The 27,788-nt window shown below is 39.6% G+C and overlaps 1 protein-coding gene and 1 long non-coding RNA gene across 7 annotated transcripts in view; one reads left to right on the forward strand and one right to left on the reverse strand.

The window, feature by feature from the left end:
- LOC107316053 lies at positions 1-27,568 on the forward strand. Of its 4 annotated transcripts, none has more exons than XR_001556156.2 (11): positions 1-200; positions 304-407; positions 7,033-7,172; positions 8,317-8,505; positions 10,536-11,823; positions 13,178-13,259; positions 13,482-13,547; positions 16,196-16,328; positions 17,360-17,835; positions 25,606-25,726; positions 27,485-27,568. It is a non-coding gene; the product is annotated as an uncharacterized LOC107316053 (long non-coding RNA). The 4 variants fall into 4 exon arrangements; XR_004307779.1 differs by having other exon boundaries at positions 17,710-17,835; XR_004307778.1 differs by having other exon boundaries at positions 10,536-10,608; positions 11,599-11,823; positions 16,196-17,835.
- Positions 18,668-27,788, reverse strand: part of SORCS1 (sortilin related VPS10 domain containing receptor 1) — a 258,259-nt gene continuing 249,138 nt past the window's right edge. The window contains exons 24-28 of one of the 3 annotated variants that reach the window (XM_015867125.2): positions 27,508-27,607; positions 23,910-24,015; positions 23,592-23,752; positions 22,129-22,247; positions 18,668-20,807 (exon numbers count right to left, since the gene is read on the reverse strand). In XM_015867125.2, the coding sequence (XP_015722611.1) occupies positions 20,751-20,807; positions 22,129-22,247; positions 23,592-23,752; positions 23,910-24,015; positions 27,508-27,607 (543 nt within the window). In that variant the 3' untranslated portion in view covers positions 18,668-20,750. The remainder of the gene's footprint in view (positions 20,808-22,128; positions 22,248-23,591; positions 23,753-23,909; positions 24,016-27,507; positions 27,608-27,788) is intronic. The other 2 variants (XM_015867126.2, XM_032445519.1) reach the window with 2 other exon arrangements.

A 27,788-nucleotide genomic window follows, 5' to 3' on the forward strand; every position in this document is an offset into this window, starting at 1 on the left:
AGTCAGGACATGAGCCTTGCCTCAGGCTATGGCATCCAACTCGCTCAGACTCCTGGAAGCCCATCAGGGTCTGTTTGCAAGGCAGTCTGCTGTGTGGCTGTTTGGCTGTTGCACAAAGGAGAAACGGGCATTCCTAAAATTCACTTTGGCAAGAAACCAGGCAGAGATCTGTGGGACTTTATAAAAATGGATTCCACCAGGTAAATAATTCAGGTTTTAACAAATCGTTCTTTTCTGATAACAGCTTCCCAACCTGATCAGTCTTGCAGTATTTCACACACGGCTTTCTAAAATCTTTTTAAGGCTGCATATCTGCCAAACTGACATTCAGCTGTCCAAACTGCAGTGTTTCATAAAGGTCCAGCTACCAAATGATGTACTGTGGAACAGATGCCCAGTCAGCATTGGTAAGTTTGATTGTATTTCCCCTATTCAGATATTTATCAGACTGTAGCATCAATATAGTAATATCCATCAGTGTATATAACGTCTTTTAGTTAGGGTTGACAAAACTTTACAAATATTAGGAAATTCTTACAAACTTCTAAGATTGTGGGGTAGATATTTGTTATCACAGGAAGCCTTAACACAACATGATTGTTTAATTTTAAGGGGATGTGAATATAGTCTAGAGAAATTAACTAAAATATAACTAGAAAAAAGTACTAAAAGTTCTCCTGAGTGTTCTTTCCTTCCATGTTTTCTAATATTTTTGGAAAATGTTAAAGGTCTTGTTGAATTCTGGATCAAATACAGCATGAGCTGTAACTTTCTTTCCAAGCATTTCAGTTCTCTTTGTTAAATAATGGATCTGAGCGAACCAAACCTCTCTCATGTGAAGATGTTGAAATTAGATGTAGTCCCTTATGGTTCATGTTCAGGCAAACTTAATGGCAATATAAAGCTAATACTGAAATTAACTTAGAGGAGAATATTTATTTTAGTCTATATATTTATGATTGGACTGATTTCTTTTGCAGCTAGAGGAAAGAAAGTAGGTGGTGCTTTTCTTCATTTCTGGGTCTTTATATTCAATCCACAATATGCAGTGTTGCAAGATGGATATTTATAATTACTCTGATTTCATTAGCTAAAAAGCCAGAATTAGATAGTAAAAATTAGATTTTAATGAACAATTTCAACATGAGGAAGCTATGAATTGGTGTCTTGAGGATATCGTCACAACTTAGAAATGAGGCAAATTAGAAGAGTCCAAAAGGAAAGAAAATAAAAGACAAGGTTGAGAGGAGATTAAAATAACTTCAAACAAAGCTGAAGGAAAGAGAGTGGAGAAGAACATGAAATTGGCTTTGGAATCAGGGAGGCCACCTGCACTGAAACAAGCAGCCCTACAGGCTGGATACACAGTCGACTACCATCGGGTCCATCTCGTGGCTTTGAACTTCTGGCCTGTAAAAGTGATGAACCCCAGCCATAGCTTAGTGAGAAGGCAGAGATGTCCTACCAGAGATGTCCTACCAGTAAAGATCTGAAATTAATCAATATTTTGATGACTGGAGATGGAAAGCAGCTGTTCACAGCATAGTAAATACAAAAAATAAATACATAAATCTCTTTACTGCATATTCTGTAGACCATAACATGGAATACAATACTGTGGTGCACATCTGGATAGGGCATTTTACAAATGCAGTGGATGCTGCTGAGAAAGAGGGAGAAAGGAATCAGTGGAACCTAGAGGAGATCTGACTTCTTAAAAGGTCAAACACTTGGAAACAAATCTGAGGTGTCCTGAATCCTAATGCAATATCATTCTCATTAAACTGTGTCATGGCCTAAAGCAAATGCTCAGTATAACTGCGTTTTTACTGCAGCCATTTTAAAATGATGGCTCTTGTGGCATCCACATGTCTCATTTGTTATATACAGCCATGCAAGCCACGCAGATGACTGTTAATGTTACCCTCTCTCCCCCTCAACTATTAAATAAACTCAGAAATTACAATGACATTAAAAACACTTTGAGCAATTTTATGTGATCATTAAGTCAGAATATTCCACTCTGGAGGCTTCTGCTATTCAGCAGCCTTGAAATTACTTAGATCAATTAAGTGCGTTATATTTTATATGGAATATAGGGATGTATTTTTTTTTTCTTTTTGACACTATGGGGAAGTATAAATAATGAAAGAAGGTGGATCTCCAGCAATCTCTCTGTAGTCCTGTACTGCTTTTCTCACTTCTGAATGTTTTCACTTGGTTAGCCTTTCTTTTTCATTTCATTTGACATAGAGTCATATTTCAGTATAATCTGAACATTTTAGCAATAGGAAAGCTTATAGGTTTTCCTTAATCTGCCATCTCCTTATTCATAGATAATAGACAAATAAGCAAGCATAAAACAGGATCTTTTCATGAATTCATAGTACTTAACCAGAGCGTTGAAATCAGAAGCCCCACTTATTATGTATCCTGGAAAAGAATTTCCAGAGGATTCTTCATTGTACTGTAGATCTGAGTTACCATCTCCAAACACTGCCTGTATCCACTGACAGAATCTGTGTCTACTTCATGGGATGGATCTCTTCATGCAGTGTTGGTGTCAGAGTACTGAAAAATTGATTATTATGGGAGCTAGAAACAGCTAAAGGGCAGTGGATGTGTCAGGCAGAGGTCAGAGTGATTTGCTGATGCAGGTCAGTGGTAGACTCAGTACCATAACCCATGTTTTTAATAGACAACATCTAAAGCATAATGACCCTTTGGAGGGAATGACATGTGAAAACTTCACCATGAAGTAAAGACTATGATAAATAATTCACAGCACCAAGAGTGTCTTGGTCAGCTCATCTGCATGAATCAGCTAATGGTGGTGACTGTGTTGAAAAATAGTGTTTTGTAGCTGAGAATTTGCTCTATCAAGTAGAGTTACTCTGCTCTTTGTTGTTATTTCCATGTGAATAAATAGGAGGCATCACTTTTGGGGTGACTTATTCTACTCCGAATAGGAGCAGTTTTCTTTGCAGTTAATCACAAACTTTGTTGGTGGTGATTACCAATTTAGGAGAATGTTTATATCCTCCATTGTAGTCTGGGGATATGACCTTGCAGGCAAGGTCATTAGTCATTAGCCAGTGATTACTGCCCAGGTTGAAGGATTAGCTGGTCAAGTACAATGCAAGTGTGACTTTGGGGACCCCATTAGGTGCAAGAGCTAGAGGAGAGTTTTCTAGCTTACAAGAAAGCCATCTGAAAGACTGTGTAATTAAATTCATTGTGTTCTGTATCCATCCTGCAGAACATAATAGGACTTACCCAGAAAATAGATCTGATAATGTGGTTTCTCATGCCGTGCCAATGCTCATGCTGTTGTGGAGCCCAGCTACTCAATTATAGTTGTGCAGGATTAATTAGTCCAATTCTCCATACAGCTAATACTCAGTGTAAATGAAGAGGATTAGCAAGGAGTTATATGGTGACTTATGTGAAAGCAAACACTTTTTTTATACAGGAAACTTAGGACATATGAATTAAAAACCAAGGGATTTGCATTCAAGTATCAGTGGCTCACTGCAGCAGGTATGGCTGTGCATTGCTTTGGCAGTGAAATGTGCTTGCAGAGATAGAGCTGTGCTCTGCTAGGTACAGCTGAAACTCCTTAGGTATTTCCAGAATCATCACCTTTTACATTATTAAGCCCAGGAGGGGACTCACTGTGAGCTTCTAAGGGATCATTTATAATATGGATGTTCCAACCTGCTTGAACTACATAGTTCTAAAAAGAATATTTTAGGAAATTTAAAAAAAAAATAAAAAACCGGTGAGCATTTGGTGATAATCTAAAATTGCATAGCAATGCCATGAAAGTTCTTGTTGTAATATTCTAATGATAAAAATCTTCCCTTTTAAAAGTGTGTGCCTTATCAGACAGGCTGTTTAATTCCAGATTCTAATCCCTAGGCGTACTGTAACTTTATCAGATCAGGTTTCAGTAGTGAACTCCCCCCCCCCCACTGAAATCTCTGTGAAAGTGGGATGGAGCCACCACATCTCTTCTATAAACAGACAGATTGAACTCTTCAAATATTTCTGTGTTGGGAATGTTTTTCAGTACTTCGCTCATTCTTCTTTTCAGACCAATTGGCTGTATCCTTCCTGAACTGCAGTCACTAGACCTGGATATGTTAATCCTGCAGCATTATCAAATGTTGAGAAATTGTGGCATTTTGATCTCTACTCAGAATTCTCTTGTTTATATTATAACATTTTTCACCAGAGTCTTTTGTTGGTAGCACCACATTGACTTGATTCAAGAATGTTCTAACTTGTTTTGAATTCTCTGTCTCATTTAGAGAGTCTATAGCTTTGTTTAACCATCTTTGTTCCTCTGCAGTCTAGTCTTCTAGGGTACATCAGCTACACATAGAGTTTAATGTTCAAGGACCTTTGCAGTAGGAACCAGGCTCCTATGTAGGCTTATGTCAGGCATGCTGCAACTTTACTTCCTTCTGAACCAGTCTCCATTTGCTTCCAAAATGGTTCATGGCATTTGCAATCAGAATCCCCTTATGATCACTCTGCCTCCATGCCATGGTACCTTTAGCAATCACTTTGTATAGAGTTACTATATTTTTCTAATAAGAAGTGCTATGGAAGCTTTTATGTTGTTTTCTATTTTTTATTTGGTTAATACACTTAGTGTGTGCAAATGCGCGTCTGTGTAATGTTCTGTTAATGTGGCATTTATTCTCCTTTCCTTCCAACCCCTCCTCAAGGATGTCTGCAAATCAATCTGGTTTTGTGTTTAATGCAAGTTATCAATCATCTTTTCAGGAGAAAATGGTTTCATATTAAGGGGAAGGAAACATTCTAATGTATTCGTTCTATTATTGTTCCTTGGAAAAGATCCAGATTTGCAATAAACCAGTGATTGGAAACGCACAAAGTATTTTAATATCCTAATTATTTTGATTTAACTTCCTCTAATAGTTTAAATTGATTCTGAATTTATTTAGAAGCCATTACAAAGGGGTTCCCCCCCCCCCCTCCCCCCACCAAAGTAGTTCAGGAAAACAAACCTAGCTTAAGCTAAAGACCAAGTATATTCTTCATTTTCCAAGCTGCCAATTGTATGAGAGAGTTAGCTTTTGTGTGAGACAGCCAGGTGGAAGCAATAGTAGGGAGAAAAAAGAAGCAAACAAAGCTGCTATAAATACATTCCATTATTTTAAAATTCATCTGAATTAAAAAAAGAAATTGCTACAATGGCAATTTTTCTGTCTTCAGGAGATGATAATCAGACGCCTACTCACTTCCTACATTGTTGGCACTAACACAGACTTGACTGGAAAAAAAGACCTTCTGAAAAATTCCATCTTTCCCTGCCAGCTTTTTTCCATGTTATCTCCACTTTTACCCTACTGTTTCAGTCACAATCTTTTTACATAATTTTATTCAAAGATGAACATAAGCAGTAGGATACATTCTAGATTTGGATACTTTTCTGGTATTGGCCCCAACAGCCTAAGCCCTCTATGTCAAATGCCAGCAACAAAAACAATCCAGTGATGGCAGCTTAGTCTGCTTTTAAAGGAGGGCTTTAAGGCTGAATGTGCTCAGCTGGGGCTGGAGAGTTTCAGGTTCAAATACATCCATTGCTGTGATGGTCAAACCTACATCCCCTCTCATTCTAAAGAACTCTTGTCCATTAGGTTACTCAACACTGCTTTTCCCTCATGTTGAAATTGCTCGCTTGAAACCTAAAAGCAGAAAGAGAGGTTCTGGGTACAGATAGGAGAAAGAAATGGGCCTAAGTTCTTGTGCTAATGCCTCTCCATACCCTTCAGTACCCAGGGAAACATTTTGATGCCTTCCCCACATTGACAGCAACCCACTTGTAGACCATGTTAATCTGGTTTATGTATGTCAGTTCAGGTTATCTTTTTTATATTCTAGCCAAATAATCTTTTATGCTTTATTCAGAACTTTATTTTGGGGGCTCCTTTTCAAACTCCCTCCAACAAGAAATTACGACAGTTTTACATGCTCCTGACCCCACCAGAATCACTGGCGTAAAATCAAAGCAGTGAAAGATGGAAGAAAAGTGAATAGAATCTCTATAATAAGTTAAGAATTTATGTCCTGCGATTATGTTGAAAATAGCTGTAGCTTGACAATTGCTATTGCCTATAAATGAGCATCCATGGATATCACATTACTTATGAAGCTATTTCATTATGACCCAAAAAGTTTCTCAAGAGCTTTGGCTGAGCCTTACTTATAAAATTAATTTTGAAGTGCTAATTTGGCACCATTTTTCCAGTACACATGAATTCAAGATATAAACTTTGACACGTTCAGATTTTTATAAGAAATTTCAAAAAATATTGAAGTTAGCTTGAGAAATGTAGTTTTAAAATAGAAACATGCTACAATTAGATTCATCATAATTTTAGTGCTTTATGTAGTTGAGATGTTTCATGTCATGTTATGTCATGTTTGCTGTTTATGGCTCCCTGAAAGGAGGTGGGGGTTGGCCTCCCATGTTACAGCTCTCGGATGAGAAGTGGTGGCTTCCAGTTGCAATGAGAACTGGTTGTGTATTAGTGAAAAATTCTTCTCAGAAGTGTTGATGCACTGCCACGGGCTGCCCAGGGATATGGTCATCATCCCTGGAGGTGTTCAAGAACTGCAGTGATGTGGTACTGAGGGACACGGTTAGCAGGCATGGTGGAGATGGGTTGGACTCGGTGATCTTAGTAGTCTTTTCCAACTCAAAATGATTCTATGATTTTATAAGGTCACGTGAATGAAGTTCTTGATTCTCTTTCATTGTACCATTTTGCCACCTAACTTTAGGGCAGAAGTCTGCACTGCCTGCATTTGCTTGCTCTGGCAGTGAATGCGTAAGTGGAAGTAATATTCATTTCTGAAAAACAGTCAGGGAATGGACATTGAAGTTAATGAATATCCTCTTAAGAGATAAGTAATAAACACCAGACTGTACATAATATATTTAGGAAGAAATAGACTATTATAGTATTCTTTCTTTTGCATTACATCTGTGTTCAGATTCATTAGCCTGAAGATGAGGAATGTGGGCTCTGGCCTAAGAAGATTACAAATCTGGAACATGAATTATGACCTGGAGCATTCTGGAAATGGGACACTGAAACTGGACCACTCTAAACCTTGAAGTGCAGAAACTCATGGTGAGTGAATATAAGATCAGACTTGACTATGAAGGTCAGGACATAACACCTGGAGTAAGGACAAAGGGAATTCTAACATTTTCATTACTGTATAAGGAAATCACAAACAGGAGGAAGAACTAGAAAGAACATCCTCCACATCCTTCATGCATGCATTAATCATCAAGATATTATGCAAAAAGTAGGCAGTAAGAAAGCAGGTAACTCTGCTTCAGTTTGGACCATGCTGCCAACATCTGTAGTCCAAATGAAATGATTCCATACATATCCAGACCTTAAATACACACACGTACAAGGGAGTTTTTTTCTTGTTGCCAGGGGAACAGCCTGTGTGCTCTGAGGTGCTCGGTAACAGATAGCAAACACCCCTCAGGACTGCAAGCTGCAGTTATACCATACCTGGAGCCATTTTAGAAGGAATTTCTGCATTCTGGAATTTGTCATGACTGTTATTTTGTCTGTGATGCAGTAAAGGGTGAAAAACATTTGTTGCAACTATGAAAGATGGTGCTGGTAGAGTAGTCCGATCACAATGCAAAAGCATTTAGTTTAATGGTGATAACTTGTGTCGTGTTTTTTATATATGTATATTTATCTACCTATCTACCTGTCAGATAAGCAAGTCTATGATTATCTGTATTTGTCTGAACTACTGAGCTATGATCTAAGTTTTCTATTGATGCAATCATCTTTTCCCAAATCACTGAACATTTTCTGAATCCCTCAGGATGTTACAACTCAGTTTCTTAATGCAAAATTTTCTTTCTTGAAGTTAACAGGGAGATAAAGTATATCTTTGTCCCTCTGCTCAGTCCTCTATAAAATGCGCCTAATCATTGCAGTATTTTCTTTCTGACTGTAGTATCAATGCCTCATTTACTCCACATTCTCTCTGAAGAAATCCATTCTTACAAATGAGGCCACTTCAACTTTTTTAAAGTCTATTGCCTATCCAAAAAGTTGATAGATTTTACAGGTGTCATGTTTACTCTTTTTAAAAAGATGGAAGATATTGGGAAGTACCCAGCCCATGTGAGATGTGGTTCTGAGGAAAGGGCTGCATTTGGATTTGCATGAGAGATTCAGTGTACAAGGAATTTTCTTTTTAGGTGCATATTTGTGACTGAATGTTAGTTTTTTTTAGTTCTGTCCTGTATAAACAACTACTGAACCTAAAGAAGTTCCCCTACTCATAGAATCAAGGCTGAAGATGCACAGCAGAGCAAGAGCATCCCTTCAGCAAAGTGGAGGTAAAGGTAGCAGCTGGTAGCAGTCTTTATTGACAGTCTTCATGGAGTGTGGATTTATGGTCCTAAAACTATAGCAGATCACAGTAAGTCAAACCCTTTGTGTCTTTCACCTATTACTAGTGCATATGTATGTGATGTGTATACATAAGATATTTACAATTGGAGTTGTTGTTTAGCTCTTTTTACACAGCAAACTGTTCACATTTCTTTCAAAAGAGTCCTTGGATGCGTGCCTAAAAACAAATGTCCAAATTCCTTCATCAAACTCCTCTCCTCATTCTCTGCCCCTCCCTTCTATTCAATAATAATGGAAACAATTTTCATCATAAGCTAAACACAACTTAATTTCTTTGCACTTTATGTGAAAAAAAATAAATAAATCTTGCAGCAAACTAGATAAGGTAGAAGAATAGTGCATGAACTGCTGCCATCTCTTGGTTATATTCATCACTCCGAGTATTTTAGAGATATTCATGGAAATGAAGAATATTGGGGCAGCTCATAGTGTTATTTTCCCTTTCACTTGCAACCTTGCAAATGCAAATCCATTTCTTTTTTTTTTTTTTTCCTGATGCTATTGTTGAAATTATGTTACAACTGTTAAGGTAACATTTAAAGGTCTTCCATCCACACATTTTGTGTGCTTAAGCAATGATGTTCTTTGTCTTACTTTGATGGGTTTGTGGTCTGTTTTTATTTCAACCTCTATCTGTGTTAAGCTTCTGAGTTCTGTTGCAATTTTTGTACAACAAAGAGAGAGAGCGTTACTGCTTTGGCATTCTGACTATAAAGGGCATAAGAACAAATTAAGGGAAGGGAGCGGGTAGTGGGGAAACACATCTGCCTAAGTGAAGCAAGATAAATTTGAAACATAATTTTTTCCCATGTCTGAAGGAGAATACGCTAATTTTATGCCCTATCCAGATGTGTGCACTGATTAAAAGCTTGTCAATGCTAATGGCATAACTCCAGTTGACTTCATGAGTATTTAGATAGTTTCTGGTGAAAATCATCAGTTTTCCATCAAAGTTGTAAGTGAAATTACATTCTCCCATGCATATTGATCACTGCAATTGCTGCATGTGAAATCAGTTCCTGATTATTTCAGTAGGATATCAGTTGGCCTTCTTAAGGTCAACTGATGTGCATGCACAGCTAAAATATTCTGCCTGAGCCCTCCAAATCATTATATAGATATAGGAATACAATCCTGTTTCTCCCAGTGACTGTCACAGAGTCAAGATTTTCACCTGTTTCTTGCTTTTTCCTAGCCCTGGGTCTCATTTCTGTCGATGTCATCATTGCTTATTAACACCACATGTTTGCTACAGCCATACCTCAGTAGGTCCTGTAGCTGTACCATGGCTTATCACTTCAGATAGTAATGGAGATGGATCAGCTATTTGTACCAAAAATACAAGAGCAGAAGGTCTGAGAATCGCCTAATTTGAATCACTCCTGAGTTAGGCCAAAGATTTCATTAACACCAGTGCTACAATAAGCAGATACACTCAATTTTCCGAGTGTGGATTATCCACGTTTTATCTTTTGGAGCAGAAGAAATTAGGGACTGCCATTAGTGTGACAACCACTTGGTTAACATGTGCAACTGAAAAGTTGAACAGAGGTCTCATAAAATAGTTTCTTTATCTGGAAGACCAGGAATTGCTTGATCTGCTCCCTATATATCTACAGTCATAGCTGAAGATCTCCTTCCAATGGGATGTACATGATTCTGCAGTTCTGGTCTCATTTAACTGCCTTTTTATTGTTGTGACTAAATAGTATGATTATATACACACTCAGCTAAAGCCCCCGGCATTAAGTTTGAAAGAACTTGTAGAAAGGAACAACATCTCCCTGTGTAGCAAGTTCTGCTTCACTGGTTTTTATTCATGAGCTTTTACATGACAACTTACTGCAGCCTGATTTTCTTACTCACTGAAGTGATTAAAGCACTATTGCCCTGGAGACTCCTTGTTTGTCTGCACATATCATTGCTGCTGTCTTATCTTCCTCCAAAGCAGGGACAGAGGCCTGGTGTGCTGGAAATTTGGCATGATGATGTTTGTTCTCATTTCATAATAGAGCCATTCTGTTTTCTCTCTTATAGGTTTGCTGCAGTTTCTTCCTGGTAACTTTATTAAAGGATTAAGAAATCTAGAAGATTAAAGAAGAAGAGCGTGGTATGTCGTAGAATCATAGAATCACTTGAGTTGGAAGGGACCCTTATAGGCATCTGGTCCAACTCCTCTGCAATGAACAGGGGCAGCTACAGCTCTATCAGATGCTCAGAGTCCGGTCTGAAAAGTGTCATAAAGCAGTACTTCACCCTCACAGTGGTTCAAAGAGAGCTAAATAATTGAGTGCATGAGTAGAGAGGTATTGCCCTATAGTGCCAACACATGCACTGTGATACAGAATGCACTGTATGGCACCCTGTGTTGCAGGGCATGCTCAGGACTTTGGCATCTATGCACAGCAATAATTATGGCTTTTAGCTCACATCACACATATGTTGATGGAGGGGGGATAGGATGGAAGGGGAAAAAAAAGGCTGAAGTAATGTGTGACACTTAGGTACTAGACAACACTGAGCTTCAGCCTGGGAGCTCAACTAAACCAATCTGCTCAGCAGATACTTGCTAGAGTGAGTGAGCAGAAAAATGTGTTTTGTTTTGTTTTGTTTTTCTCATAGCTTTTAATCTTAATTTTGTATTTGGTTGTTGTTGTTGAACAAACCCAGGACATGTTTAAAAAACCGAACCCTAGAAGGAAGCAAATTCACATTGTCAGATTATTTCTGGATGTGGACGCCTAAAGTACAGCTTGCAAATTGTTCCTCCTCTGTTCTTTTTTCCACCCTGTCATTGGACTAAATGCTAAAAAATGTTATGTCATTACCTTTAGTGTTCAAGCTCAGACAAGTCCTAGTGTCTTCCAGAGCTCCTCTGAAGACTCACCTTTCCTACACTGCTGCAGCAGTAGAGAAAAGGAGAGAGCTGTGTTCTTCTTCATTAATCTGGTTATTGAATGAGATTTCTCTCATGAGAAAGCTCTGTAGAACCCTGTAGAATACTTTTTTATTTTCTAGAATAATTCACTTCCTTCTGAAAGCAAATTGTCATGCCTAAAAGATACAAGTGCTTTAATTAAGGATGGATTGCTTTCTAAAGGAATTTCTCCAGCTCAAGCTGGGCACCACTAAGCTTAAAGCAGGAACTGGACTGAGAACTTCCCACAACAGACCACGGCCTCAGCTGGTCAGCACAGCCTGACTGGAAGGACCTTCTCAGCCCCAGTGCTGCAGCACTGAGTTTCAAAAGATTCCTGCTACAGCACATCATTTTAGAAAAGGATCTGAGACTGAATGATGTCTTTGCTGCTCTTTGGAACAGCAGGTAAGCATGACAGGACTCATGTGAGGCATCCTCAGCCTTCTGTAGCAAATGATGCTGGCTGCTATATATATAGCTCAGCCTTAGGTAGATAGATGGATAGATTTTCTGCTGTTGTCCATCCATCTCAGGTTAAAAAGAGAAGTAAGAGGAAATAGAGATGTTCATTCTGGTGAAAATAAAATATTTAAAACTAAACTACAAAAAAATAAAAATAAAATAAAAAAAGGCAGAGGACAACTGGAAGAAGTTCTTTCAAATCAGTTTACAATGTAGTTCCTCCTCTCCCCAGAAATAATTCTTTGAAGTATTTAGAAACAGTGGGAAGAGAGAACTGTTTGGCCTCAGCAGTGAGGGAGCAGGTGTGAACAGCTCAACTTAGGACATTGCCAGTAACAGGTACATGGACCTAATTACATGAATGAGGCTTAGCGCTTACGGTCTTCAGATAGATGAAGGTTGCTGGTTTCCTAAATGGCCAAAGAATGAAATAACTTTTAAAAAAATAAATTAAATTCATGTGTAAAAGAATGCTTTATTTATTTATTTATTTATTTATTTATTTATTTATTTATTTATTTTCTTCTTCTTCTGCACAGCTGGGAGGGTAGAAAACGTTTCCCTGAAGATATTATAATAATGTTGAAATGCAATTCCCTGAGTCAGCTGAGTAATTTCAAATCCTGACTAAGATATTTAATTTGAAGTTATTTAAGTGGTTACTTGGCTGAAAGGGATTCTGCAAACAAGATCTACTTATGAGTCTTTGGGCTAAGGAAACATTCTAGTGAATTTAATTAAGAATGAGATTCTTTACCAGCTTCAATCCATTAAGTAACCTGCAGGTTTGTATCTTGGTAATTAATGTCTGCTGGTTAACACAGTAATCACGGCCACATTTGCAGCAAATAAGGACTTCAATCAAGCAACATCAACACAGTGTATACAGAGGTTCTTTTTTTTTTTTTTTTTTTTTTTCCTCCCCCTCTTTGGAGGAACTTCCAAGATGTATTTATACATTTTATTAATAGACCTGATGCTACTTACCTCATAAATCCACAGTGTTACATGCTGGTGTTGTAGGACTGAGCAAGATGCAGAAGAGGAGGCTGTCAGGCAATTTCTATTAGTAAAGCTTACTGATAAGGGAACTGGGCTTTTATTGTTCCTTGTTGTTTCTCCTGAAAGGCTTTGAGATGCTATTTTTGAAAAATAATAATAATAATAATAATACAAAAAGGGAATGGTTTTACTTGGGAGTTTGCTGGTCCTTCCAAAAGCAATCTATTGACCCAACAGGGAAGAGTAGGAGGAATGCTGAAAAATGATGCTATAAAATGATCTATGCTCACCATAGGTGTCCATTCCCTCCCTCTCACCACACCCACAGCTGGGAATTGCTCAGGATGTCTGTGACAAAGAAAGCTGGAGAAAACAAGGTAAGAGTAAGGAAGGGGGAGGGGAAGGGGAAGCATCAGCTACTGTATCAGGTTTTGTGCTATATCCAGCAATCAAATCAGAGCAAGTCCTACCAAGAAAATGAAGAAAAGGTTTGTTCTGATGTCTCCTTCCTAACATATACATAGAGATATACAGATATAGATATGCAGACCATGCAGCAGTTGAGCAATGTAGTTCATTCCTATACTCTTCCATTCTAGATTCAAGCGCTCAGGATCAGGGTGTAAATCAGACAACCAGCCGATGGGAGTGGAACAGCACACAAAGTAAGTGCTTTCATCATTCATATTTGCTGCCAAATTCCATATGGCAATAGGCCTTGACAACTCTGACGGTCTCTTGCATCTGGATTTGTATCAAATTTTTTAACTTCATCTGTTCTTCAGGAAAGAGAAAGCCTTTTTAGTTCTTTGAAAACACGGTTCGAATGCACACAAGAGGTCCTCTATTTGCTTCTAAAAGTCTCCTTTTCATTGTTACGTTTTTCTGTCCATTGGAAAAGCACTCAAATATTCAAAGATGCCACAATCAAAGGCTAGCTGACATCCAGTCAATCCCACCAGCAGGTGTCTGCAGGCATGATGCTTGTAGACATGATATTAACGTTCTTTCAGGCATCATCTGGTGAAATAAAAATCCAGAAGAAAGAGAGCTCTTTTTTTTTTTTTCCTAATTAATTCCCTAGGCTGTCAAGTCGTAGCTTCCTAATCATTTAATTTGCCCATGATTTTTCACTAATACAACTAATACAAAGGAAAAGATAGAAAGATCTGAAAATTGAATCTAGTTCCAGAGCTAGAAATACCTGCCATCTTATTTTTCCTCTTTGTGTCTCAAGACTGGAAAAATATACCTTGTTCTCTTGCTATAATTAGAATTCCAAAAGGGAGTCAATGATCTGTTTTTAGAATTTTGTTTGAACGAGTCAACAGAATAATAATGTTGGTTTCTTTGTCTATTATTGCCATTATTGTTGTTATATATTGTCATCCCGGTTAAGAATAAGAAATAGGGGAAGTATTACATAGATGAAGGGAAAGTTTAACTATAATGATGGACTGAAGGTAAATTCCCTCTCTCTGAAATCAGAAATCAAATAAGAAAGAGAGAAATATGCAACAGTTACAAGGAAAATAATAATTTAATGAAAAATGTTTAGATTAATATGGGAACAAGTTAAATTGCTGAGGAGAGATCATAATTTCATTCTTGTTAAGAGTGGCTGAATGTACTCTACTGTATTGTAACGTTCACTGAGGAGTATCAGCAGCAGGTCTTAAGTGTTGAACTCCCCTGAGGGTGACCCTGAATTTTCCATGTAAGAGTTCATCCTTAATCTTCCTGTAGAAAATGAAGATTTAATTATTTATTAAATAGCCGAGGAATCTTAAAAACCACTGTAAAGAAATGGCTTCTCTTTCACAGATAAACGCTAATAAACTCCTCAGTGCAAGCTGGTGCAAAGATGTGGCAAAAATAACCAAACATGAGAAATAAAACAATGTGGATGATGGGTCAGCCTTTCTGAGGGGGTGTTGTTGGCAGCTTAACTACAAAGCTTTCCTTTGCAGCCAAATCCAAGGTCAGATGATCACATGGCTCTGACTTTGATTTGGGCCTAACTAAATGTGAATGGAGATTAATATCTAGACTGATGTGTTTTAGGACTTCAGGTGAGGAAAAAAGTCTCTAGACTTTCTCTTGCCCATGAATAAATGTTTTAAAGAGTCGAATCATCAGACTGAAATTAACTGCTTTCTGGAGCACTGAAAATTTGCAGTAAATCATTTGGATACATGTTGTCTTTCAGTTTGTGACAGTTAAGCTTGTCAAGATTTCTAGACCCTAATGGAACATAGATAATTATCCAAATGAGTTTCCTTGCAATTTCATCTGTAGTGGAAAAGACTTTTTATGTATACAAGGCCAAGCACAGCGGGGGGGGGGGGGGGGGGAAGGGTGGGGGGGGAAAGGGAGGTAAGCCTCCTATTCCTTGAATGGCTGACTCTAAGTTTTATTCAAGAAATTGGTGTCTCAGAGGTTAGTCACCCCTGTGCTGTGGCTGCGCAGCAGGACCTAGAGAAGGATTTTTGTTGTACCTGGAGAAAAGAGATGGGAATTCAGTCCCTCAGTCTGGTGTTGCTCTCCATTGGCAGAATAAGGCTATGCAGAAAGGGTTAGGAACCAAAGGATTTCTCCCTTAAAGCTCTTTGTTACACTACATTTCATGTACATGTATTATTCACCTTCTGCAGCAAGGGCCAAGACAGCTGTCAGTTCAATCTGCATTTCAGAGCTCTACCCTGCAGCTGTCCCTGTGTGATGTGTGACATGGGGCATGGAGTGAATGGCCCACACTGTAGGCTGGGGAGCAGTTATTTGTCAGGCAGCTCTAGTCCCAGAAGCATCTCTAAAACCAGCTTTGTCCAGGGAAGGCTGGAGGAGGGTTTTGTTACCAAAAGCAAGGCTTTTTCCCTTGCATCTATGTTGTACCAAACACAAGGAACTGAGATGCTCTCAACAGCTTTGCTTCTTCATTCTTTTCCTACAAAGCTTTGAATGTAGCTTCTTGTCTCTGCAGCGAGGTGGATACTGAACCTCACATGTAATGATTCTAATTGGGATCTTTCTTAGTATACTTGTAATTAACTTAAATAAGAAGCACAATGTTAATGACATCCTAGCTAGAGATATTTGTGTCTGGGTTCACTACAGCCTCAGAGAAGCTGAGGAATACCAACAGTTGTCTGGCTCCTGCTCTGCATACATATGTTTGAGCTATTACGGCTTTGTGGAAGGTCATTTTATGGACCTTAGTGATGACCTGTTCTCTGAGCACTTAAAAGTCATGGGTAGATATTTGACAGGGATGTATTTTAGTCATGCTGCTCTCTAACACTTGTAACATTTCTAGGGAAAACAATCTTCAGATCACTCAGTCTTACCCCAGCAGCAATGAAGCCCTCTGACAGACAGAACAGTATGGAGCTCTTGCCCTGGAAGACTGGCTGGTATCCTCTGAGTCTCTGCAGCTCCTTGGTCTCAAGGTATTACCCCTGTGTTGCATTAGGATATTTAGATGTTGGTCTGCTCCATCTCATTCTGATCTCTTATACACAGGGGTGAGTTCTTTAATGTCTGGTTAAGATCCACTTTGTCAAAATAACTCAGAATTACAGAGTGAGGCTCAAATGCAGAAGTGGTGAGAAAAGTCATTCTAATGTTTTCTTCGTTTTATTCAATTCACTGTCTGTGTGTATAGTACCTAGAGCTAGGATGCCTGTAGGCTGCACCACACTGCAGATAACAAGGAAGACATCTTGAAATCCTCACATTAAGAAATGCATTACAACACAGATTTCCTCTCAGTCCTGCTTTAGTATAGTGAATGGAAACAGATAACCATATTCCCCTGTAGGAAATAAAGGAAAAGAAAAAGCTAAAGTTAAAACAGCAGATGAAATAAATCTCTTAGGCTGATGACTCAGTACATGATAGCACTTTGATCTTAACAATCAGAAAACAATTTGACTTCAGTCTTTCTTCTGGGCCAGGATCACAACAAAATTTTAATCTAAATGGTTCTGTTCTAACTTGAGTAGTATTTATTCCCAGCCTTTACCATTCTGTTTCAATGAGATGCAAAGATTGCATCTTATTAACTAAAGGAAGATAAACCTTTTTTTAACAGCATGAAGACGGTAGCTCTGCAACCAAGTGTAGCACTCAAAACACCAAATGTACCTAGAGATGTAATGTGGCAAGGAAACTTTCCATGCATTCAATGCGAGATGACGGCACACAGATAAAATACTAATCCCTTGTTATCAGCTGTAGGTACCAGACTAAATGCAGTTGTCAGAAATTGGCAGTGTTCAAGAAGCACCTGGATAGGGAACTAGGATATGGTTTAGGGGTTTCCTGTAGACATGGTAAAGAGAGGACGGTTGGACTAGATGATCTTGTAGGTCCTTTCCAACCTTGTGATTCTATGATTCTAAATGTAGTCATGTTGTTAGTATTGCTTGAGGACTAGAGCATCACAAGTATTTGACCACTAACACCCGCTTATTTCAAGGAAAGGCAATCCAGCATCTTAGCCTCAGTAGATGGAGAAGTATGAATCCATCCCTCTGAATCCAGTAAGTCTGTCTCATCCATGTCTCTGTCCTGGCAGTTAAGATGATTGCAGTAAAAGATGTTGAGTTTTTAAATGATACTTTAACGCCCTGCTTTTTCAAATCAAAGGACAAAAAGGTTTTGTTTTGTTTTGTTTGTTGTTGTTTTTTTTTTTAATCTCTTAAGGTATAATATTACTGAGGGAAGATTTGCATTCAGTATCCATATTGGGTATTCTGAGTGTATTCTTTGTTTATTACCTGTGTTCAGACATTAGCAATTCATTGCTGTTATTGTTATACAAACCAGAAAACAACAACATGTACCAGTCTCCACCTCAGGAAACATACAAGCTAAAGAGAATCATCTGAATATGCTTTAGAAGTTCCTGCCAGACTTGCTGTTTACGGCCACTGCAGATGTCCCCTAATTCAGGTGAGCACTTGAACTATAAAAGCAGATTACATCAACACATGCTTCTTGAGTCGCTGCACAATGGACATCATTGCACCAGCTTTTCAACCCTGAATAGAAGGTAAGGAAATGCTAGCGTCTGCTTCAGCATTTCAGGCTACTAATTATACTGGGTGTTTACCAGGATGGGAAAATGCCATGTTCCTCCAGTAAGCAAACTTCTGTACTTACCATGCAATACCATGGCTTTGGTGGCAGGGAGGCCTGCAAACAATCTGTTGCTTTCATCCCAACTTGAAAAGTAGAGCAGCTACGTGTTTTTCTTAACAACATGCACCCACTGTTACTTGGTAAGAGGACTGAAATTTAACTATGTTTCATTGCTTTCACATGTAAAACCTAAGTAGTACTAGCAGTACCCAAAAAAATTTCTTTTATCAATGTCAGCAAAAGGGTACTCCAAAACATATTTCAAAGGAACCTTTAACAGCAATTGAGTATAGGGGCAGATAACCATAGGCAAAGAACAGAGCTGGAGCTCAAAAGAGCTCAATCCAGTGACTCTTTGGAAACCAGAGAAACAACATCTTCTCCCAGTTTCTCTTCCTGCAGAATGTAAGAGTACCAAGCTTTACTTATATTATAAAGCACTTTGCCTGAGGGCTAAGAAAGTTATCTTAATCTTCACTTGTAAGTAAAGCATTTTTTCAGAAGCACACTTCATCCATCCTCTCTCACTTCCATGCTACTGAAAATCCCTTTATTTTCAAAGGTTTTCCTACTGTTTTAACATAGTCAGTGATCTCAGTCTAGGAGAGAGCATTAAAATGAGCAACAGAAACACAGGCCTTCATTTAGAGACATAATCTGTTTAATAAATATGACTGTAAAAGCAATAAACAATAGCAATACATTACGCTACATTGTATTTAACGAAAGGGAAAAAAAAGATGAAAAAATACATCAAAAAAAAGTAATTTTAAAATTAGAAATAGTTCAAACACTATAAGAAAACTTTTTGATTGGCTTACTATAAAAATAAGTTGGCTAATGTTGGACTTCAGTGGGGATTATTATACAGTTGCTACCAAAACTTTCCCATCTTTCTTAAAGCTGTAGTTGCAAACACAATAGCAAAGCCATATAAACTGCTGTGTTTCTACCTGTCTGCAGAGAGACTAGAGAAAGTGGCAGAGGACTTCTGGCTGTGATCGTCCTTTGCCTACTATAGGTTTGATAGATGCTCTTATATTTGTTTTGTGTTTGTTTGGGTTTTTTTGCCAGCTAGGAGGGTGGGTGGTCTTGATGTCCAATTTGTGACAGAGAAATTCAAAATCATCCCCCCCAGCTCCAGGACCCCAAGCAATGCCAAGAATGTTGTTTTGCCCCATATTTGACAAAGGTTGCCTTGTGTAACATCCATTGAACAAAACATATTCATATCAGGAATCAGGGTGCATCCTAATCCTGCTACACCAATTATGAACTGTCTGCTACTGGTTTTCACCTAGCATAGCTAATAAATGTGGATTGGCAACTGTATTTCTTTCTTTGCACTTAAAACCAAAATCTTATTTCTGAATTTACCTGAGTGGTGTTGTAAATCAGCAATCGTGGTGGCCATAGGATAGGCTTCAGTCAGATACCTGGTGCTCTGGAAGGACTTGTTTGAGGTGTGCTAACTTTGCTTTCCCCATTCTTCTGTGTAGCCTACATACACATGCCCTTAAGTCACATTTCCAGTTGCAATGTAGGACACCACGTACATTACTGGTAGGAACTCAGACCTTGTACAACAACTGTCCTGCAGTGCCAGGGCTCAAAATATATGGGAACATGCTCAAACCTAATGCAGCTTAGCTCTCCCCTCTTCCACCTCAAACAGTAGTAGTTTGCAGAAAACAAACAGGTTTTCCAAGAAAGTAATGAGAAACTGCAAACAGACTGTTCCCCCTGCTCCCTGTTATGTGGACAGATGTCTTTCAAACAAATGGCAGGCCTTGGGGTGACTCCCAAAAGGCAGGGATCTCCTGGACCTCCCCAGACAACTCCCAAGATAAACAATAAAAGCAGTATAGAGCATTATTAGATTTTATCTTAGTCAGAATTTAAGGTGTAACACTGGTACAAAACACAGTGTAAGTATGTTCATGCTGGCAATACAGACCTACCTGCCTGTAATGCATCCTAATTCTGTTCAGTCCAAGGTTAGGAGGCAGAAAGTTATTTCCAAATAGTACTATCAAAGAGGTGCCTTGGTGTGAGTAGGCTAAACAGCTGTTTGATAAGAAGGAGCCTGGCTTTGCAGTTGGGATTGCCCGAGCTCATACTCAGTTTTAGCTCAACTTTGGGGCACGGGCAGCAGCTGCAGCTAGAGGAATGAAGGGCAGAGTCCAAACTAAGACATAAACCAGACTGATCCAAGAAGATTTTCAGTGCCTTTAAACTCCAGTGTGATTTCTTTTGTGTCCTATGAAAGTCTGCTGGGGTGGCTAGCCCTCCCCCAGCCCAAAGTGCTAAAAGAGCTGTTAAATCTAAAGCCAAGAACCCTAAGTGCTCCCTCCCACCTCCCCAGCTCTTCTCCCCACAAATCCCAGCCCACCCATCTCCCTAAAGAAGAGACCCCCATGCATATTCTTGGCCTATATCGTTATGAATTTTCTACAAATTAGAGACAGATCAGAAGAAAAGAGAGTGGAGGGGTGAGGGAAAGGGCTGTAGGGGTGAATAGTGATATCAGTTCCTCCTCCCCCCACCCCCCACTAAAATTGAACACCTGTACAATGCAGTTCTGCTATGGTCTCAGTATAATGTCCACATGCACAGGCTTAAAGCTAAAAACCCTTTGTCATCTGAAGAATTAAAAAGTCCAAATGCAATGAGTTCTCTTTTTTTTCTCCAATATAGATATATATCGTTGTCCTCAATTCAACCATTTACATAGGTAGGGATTTCTTTTGTGCTCTGGGGCTCAGCAGCTGTGGAAATACTTCCTGTGGCAAAGAGAGAACAAAATGAGAGTCAGTAAATACTAGGTGTGTTTTGTCGATGATGTTTGAAGGTATCACCTTTGGGATCGAAGGGTTCCAGACTGATATGTTCTTCCCACAAAAGTTTTCTTGTCATTCAAAACACCGAAGGTGATGTACTGTTCTTTTGCTAATGAAGATGATTCACCCATGTAGAACAGAAGAGGGAGAGGCCAGAGGGAAGAAGGGGCTGAGGTCCTCAGAGGAAAAGTGTATCTCTTTTGTAATTAGAAGGTATTGGAGATTTCATAAATAACCTTAAGGTTTGCCTTTGCAAAAGAAGAGCCTAAACTACTCACACCCAGAAAATAGGAACTGTGGTGTTTTTGTTTTGTTTTTTTTTTTTTTGCTGCCAGGGTTTGGAGAGAAAATTAAATGATCCAGGGACATTCATTTGCATTCCTCCAAGGAAAGGTCTCTGAATGTTAGTCAAAGGAGTTGGAAAAAAACCCAGCTTCTGAACAGGCATAGAAAAGAGAAACACCCAATTACAGTCTTGTTTGGTTTTCCCAAAAGGAGGAAAGCTCATTAAAAAAGGAGTTGCTGATTTACACAAACATGTGAAGTAGTTGTATACAAGTGGAAAGAGCCTTTCACTTTATTTTATTCACATCTACGTCCAGACCTTCCCATTTTGTCAATGATGATTTAGTTTCCACATTCATCTTACTGCCAGAATTGAAAAACAAGCTCCTAGGAAGTTTGTTGGAAGGATTTCTTTTGATAGAGAATTGAGACTATCTGTCCCTTTTGTGCTCACTCTTGTAGTTACAGGTGAAACTCAAGGATGAATAAAAGGCCAATTTCTGGTTCAATACAGCATCCAACAGTGCTGGGTACAGCTGAGAAATCCACAGAACGCTACCTATTGTAGAAAGCCAAAAATGCTGCAGTTGCACCAAATGAAAACCAAACCCCAAGTTGGCTTTTGACTTCTCTGATCCCAGAGGCTTCAAGAGATTAATTCCCATCACCAGCAACAGTAGAGCTAGCAGCTGGCTGACTGTTGTCTCTTCAGTCTGAGTGACCTCTGAAAACATTTGCTACTCTCTGCCAACAGTGGAAATCATGATCATTACATTCCTTTAGAAAGAGAAATCTCAAAGCTCAACTAACTCTGGGAACTGAGTTCCTGGCCTGAAATTGGGTGTTTCTCCCTTAGCAACTTAGACCAATTTTGGAGCTTCTAGGATATAAAGAGAAAGAAAAGAAAAAAAAAAAAAAAAAAAAAAAAAAAAAAAAAAAAAAAAAAAAGAAAGAGTAATTGTTAAAATTTAGGACCCACCGCTCCGGGTCTTGGCTTGAAACCTCTTGGTGATCCACAAGCCTTTTGGAAGTCCTCTGTCCAGACTACCTTGGCTGCATTTCCTTTCCTTGGGTTCTGGACTGTGGCCTGGGGTTGCTCTGTATGGGGAACACCACATGGGAAGGTTGGTTCCCTCACTCCATCCTGTGTACTGCTAAGCAGGGATATCCAGGTCTGTTGATGGATAGTTGCTAAAAAGCTTTTAATAACTACCAGATCTCCCCTTGGTGAATGTGTGATAAGAGATCACTACTGACTGCACTGCACTGGAGCTTCCAGTTTAGACACTGATTTCATCAAGAGATTTTCTTCTTTTTCCTCCCAGGATGTTTCACAGGCCACAATCTTAGTACTTCATATTTCCTCTTTTATTTGCCCTTCCCTTTGCTCTCTCTCTGTGGTATCTAAGACATCAAATCTGCTTTAGCAAACTCCCACACAATTTAGGGACTTCCTCGGGTGGGATCTAACACTTAGTTAAGCTGATGAAATTGTGAAAATAAAGGATCATAGTTATGACTATGCATCAAATCTGAATCAGAAGAACTGTTTATTTTATGAGTAATACCTGTAAAGCATATCTGTGTTCTTATTTGCTGGAGTCCAGCACTGTTCCTGTGGTCTGGGCCTGCAGAGCTTTCCCCTTACAAACAAAGCTGAAGAATACCCAAGTAATCCCTAAGTAATGTTTGCTTTAGAAGAACATGCCCCCAGACTGAAACCTCCCTGCTTTGTCCCAATGCTTTTACTTTATTTGGGGTGATGTGATAACATAAGCATGAGCAAATGGGTGACTGAACCCAGTATGGTCACCTCAATGCTGTTCAGTTTAAATCCTAATGTTATTTTTTCAACCAGTCATGTGGGAGCAATCAGCCTAAGGGCAAACCCAGCAGCCCAGTGTTGAGATCCCAGGTTTTGCTCTATTTCCCTGTGAATCAGTCAGGATAGCACTGCTGCTGGCAGTGAGGTCTGGCACACCACGAAGGACACAGCAGTGAAAACACAAATGAATATTTAACTTTTAGATTTGACTTACCGAATCACCTGCTCACCTCCATGCTCCAGGTGAGGGTGGCTGAAGTTCTCCTGGACAGGACTCAGGTGTGAGGTGTAGCCCCATAACAACATCAGCCCCAGCAAAATAAATTAAATTGCCTTATAGCGCAAGTTAAGTGCAGCAGGGTTTTTGAGAAGGGAAGAGGATCTACACAGAGCAACTAGGAGAAGGGAAAAGCCTGAAGTTCTTTCTCTCCCTTTCACCACAGGGCAGTGAGGGAGAGGGGAGAGTTAGCAAGGTTTCCTGTAGCAAAACTAATACTGCAGCAGAAGAGGATGGCAGGAGGAGTGTGCAGGGAGATGGGAAAGGGGAAGACTGAGAAAAGGGTTAGCCAATTATAAGTCAGAGTCTGACCAACTGCGGGTTGCTGCAAGTTATTTACCTATGGGCTGGACATCCAACTTCTCATCTACTAGTTGCTCAGGGCTCATCAGCTCACTTTGAGGGACATTAGGTATGTTTTCCCTCTGACTGACTGGACTGACCATCTCTTGATCTTTTTCATTCTGCATCTGTGCATATATATTAAGGCCAGGAATCTTCCTAAAACATTAACAGAAACCATCATTGGGGGGTACTCTGGCAGGTGATGTAGCATTAGCTTTTGCAAACCAAGAAACAAATCACTGTGAAAAGGAAAGCCCAGCAAACAAATCCCCGGCAGCAGTGGGGGAAGGAAATGGCCCAGGGAAGGTCATACCTTTTGAATTTGTAGATTACAAACACGGCTAGTCCCACGAAAACGACAGAGAGGAGCATCAGCATTGCTGAACCACTGTGACTGGGAGTGAGGTCCACCAGGGGAGCTGCAAGAGAGGGAGGGAAGGTTAGAGTCACCTTCAGCCTAGAGGGAGAAGTTCTCTCTCCAAATATGTACTTAATTCTCTTGTATGGTATTTATAACAGTCTCATCTGTCCACCTGTCTTCAGGGCTTCTCTCTCTTTCTAATACAGCTGGGAAGAAACCTGGGTTCAGACTAGCTGTGCTGCTCAGCCTAAGCCCTGAAGGCACCATAGCTTTCTCTTTAGAGGCCTCTCCTCTCTGGCACTTTACAGAATAAAGTGTGAAAAATACCCTATTATGTTGCAGGCAACTACTGAAGGTAGTTGCAAATGAGGTCACTTGAGTACTAAACCCAGACTTTCTGAAGGATCCTGGAGCTACCCATGGGCTACCTTGTCATGCTGACTTCCTGTTTTGCCTGGAGCTAGTCTGGGTAGCTCTCAATACCTGCTGAATAATGAGCAACTGGATACTGGATTTTACTGAAGCAACAGTGTCCTGATACCAAATGTACTGCTCTCTGCTCAATCCTCTTTCTTCACAATCAGAAGTTTGGTGCCCTTCACAGACATTGCCTCAGCATCCATGCCTTACCATGGCAAGCTCTTCTCACACCTCTGACATCTTCAGTTTCTCTATCTATCCCTTTCCTACTCCTCTGAACACTTCTCTCTCCCCCATGCCCTGTTCTCTCTCCCACAAGCCATCTCTGCAAGGAAGTGCAAAGGTTCAAGAAAAAGAAATAAGAGAAAATAAAAAATCTTAGTCAAACAAGAAGTCTCCCGGTGCTTCTCTTTAGAGTTTTGCAGCACATTTTCATAGCCCTTTGCAAAATAAGGCCACACAAAACATCCAGAAGCGTGCATTCCCAGAAATACAAAGTAAACAATATTAAATAGAGGCAGTATTTATCACTCAAATAACGCAAACAGAAGGACTCTGGCAGCAGTGTCGCACATATGCGTACTTTCAGCAATCACACCCAGCCTATGAACCAGATTTTATCAGGAGAAGCGGAAAAACTTCCCACATCCCTCAGGCTGTGCTTAAGAAGCTGAGACATCTATTGCTATGAATCCTTCATAGATCTGAACTGTGTGTGTTTGTACTGTGTGGCTCTCTGCAGTTCTGTGGGATGGTGAAGTGGCGCTCTGACTGATTCCAGCATCACTCAATGCTCTTGTTCTAATGCTGTACTCAGAACCTTGCCACAAACAGCTATTTAACTGCTTTCTGAGGAATGCTGGCATATTTTGTTCTGCCTTAGAACAGAGGTAGTTGTTCGCTGGGTTGGGGACATTGTTTTAATTCTTTTTCATGAGAAGCAGAAATGAACATGATGAATGGATTGCAATCTGTTGTGCAGAATTGCCATTAATTAATCCTTCCTCCAGTGTGGCCTGAACAGAAAACACAGGGGCATGAAATGCGCTGAGCCCAACACCTGTCATTCTTCTGTGTCCTGGGGAACGCATGTGTTTAACTACAACATGCACAAAGAGGCTCGTTTCTGCACATTCTGCACGAATGTCCACACCAAATTAATTTAAATACCTGCACTTATGTTCTCTGTAGCTTCTCTGATGCTGAGATTTCTGCTTTGCGTGACCAGGTGCACTCACAAGGAGCAACATGTGTGCACCGAGGCATGGGAATGGATTTACATACATGTTTGTCCAGACAATGCTCTCTACAGTCTACTTCTGGCCCTGCCTTAAGTGAACCACTTCCAGGTATCTCTGCTTTGTCTTACTCTTTTTTTTTTTTTTTTTAAAAGCTTGAATTTGAAAAGCAGGATTCTTCTTCCTCGACAATGGAAATGAGAGCTTTCAGCAGCAAAATAAATCTCTCTTATGGCATTTTGTCAAATTCTAAACTATTTCCCAGTTTTGATATCACAAAAGTGGGCTTTTTCTTTAGTCAGGAAGTTGAACCATGACACCAGCAACGTGATAAAGGACAATATTCCCTCAAAGACATCACAGTAGCTGCTCTTTGGGCTTTTTAATATCAAATTTGGCAAGCCAGACTTATTTTGCATTCTTGCTGAATCATATTCCTGCAAGAGACAAAATCCTGTAGCGTTCCTATATGACATTGTGAAGGTGGTTACAGCAATCACTCACATCTCACTGATCGCTTAGAAGGGAAGAAAACAAAACCTACCTGACAGCACAAATGACTGTTTGCATCTATTACAGACAAAAGGTATTCATTCCTGGTGTGTGCATAAACACAAAGATATACATTTTCAGCAAGCTCAAATATCCTGTATTTATGCAGCGTACCTAAACTGAGCAGTCTCTGTTACACAGCAGAGCAGTGTGCCACACCGATAGAACCCACCTTTTGGTTCACACAAGGCAGAACATGAGGCTTTGTATCCAAGAGAAATGCTCTCAGTACCTGTGCTAACTGTCTGGCTTTAGGACTAGAGCTGCCCAGCTTTTAGGTAACCCTGAGCTGGGGATCCTCCTCAAGCAGAGATATCCCAGATTCCTCTCATAGGAGGTGCAGAAGGCTTGTACATACAGCACAAAATCTGGATGAAATTCAAATGGATGAGATTCACCCTGTATGAAAGATGAGGCTGGATACATAATTTTAAGCATTGTGTTTCTACTGCGTTAAATCCAGTATGTCCCTGCAGTAGCAAGAGGGGGCCTTAACCACATACATCTGGGGCAATTCTTTCAAACTACAATTTATTAGAAAAGGAAACACAAAATATTGCTAACACAGCTTTCTTCTAGAAGGATTTAAACAGTCACTCCACACTTTTTTTTAAACAGTCCCCCTTTGTTCTCTTCTGTTGACAAGGCAGCACATAAGCTGGCACCAGCTTGGCCAGACCTGTTCATACCATGAACAGCTTTTTGTAGAGCAGATCACTGGTATGAGTGAATTGAAGCTTTATATTTGCATGTTAGCAGGTGGAGCTGATCAGAATTATGATTTTTCTCCAGCAGATCTGCCAGAAAAGGAATTCCTAAAACCCTAAGCATGGATTTATAGGTCCCATCTCCAGCAATAATTAAATAGGGACTATACTGTGAAATGAGGGTTTACTATACAGAATACGCAGAGACACGTGTAATTAAATATCATGACTTCAGAGCTGGTTTATTTTGAGGTAGGATTAGCTAAAGGGCAAACTGCCTAATCTTGTGTATGTGCATATGTAAACTGATTCTAGTTTTTCGGACTGATGAACAGCTTTTTAACTGCTCTTTGCTGCTGTGATAATTCATTTTCTCCAGATGATCGGAAACTGTTCACCACTTGCTGGTGAACTTTGCACTCTGTGATCCAGGTGGAATATACTATGGTGCTGCTCAGTTGTTGAATTTTTCAGAGAGACAGCCAAAAAGTATATATCTCTACTGCTGGCTCTAAATGCCACTGTACCTTTTTGGAATGACAAAGAATGAAAAACTGGAGCGGGCATTTGAATTCTGCCCTCACACTGTATTGTGTTTGCATATCAACAGAGAGTGTGTACTAAGACACCCACCTGCTGTTAAATGGGCAGCATGGACGAGGACTCGAACCCCTGGCTTCAACTCAAAATGGACCAAGTTCTGGTTCAGTTTCTGGATCAGTACTTCTGAAATCTGTAAAAAAGAAGAAAATAAGAAAGGCATTTGTTTCCTTATCATCTGCTTACATTGCCAAGAGGTGAGTAGGAAATGGAGCTGTACGCTAAGCAAAGATTTTTCAAAGGCACTGGACTTTCTGAATATGAATTCCTCATAAAAAGATGTTCTGTGGAGGCTGAACACATCTCCATGTAGT

The sequence above is a fragment of the Coturnix japonica genome, chromosome 6 (genome assembly GCF_001577835.2).
Source record: "Coturnix japonica isolate 7356 chromosome 6, Coturnix japonica 2.1, whole genome shotgun sequence".
Taxonomy (NCBI): domain Eukaryota; kingdom Metazoa; phylum Chordata; class Aves; order Galliformes; family Phasianidae; genus Coturnix; species Coturnix japonica.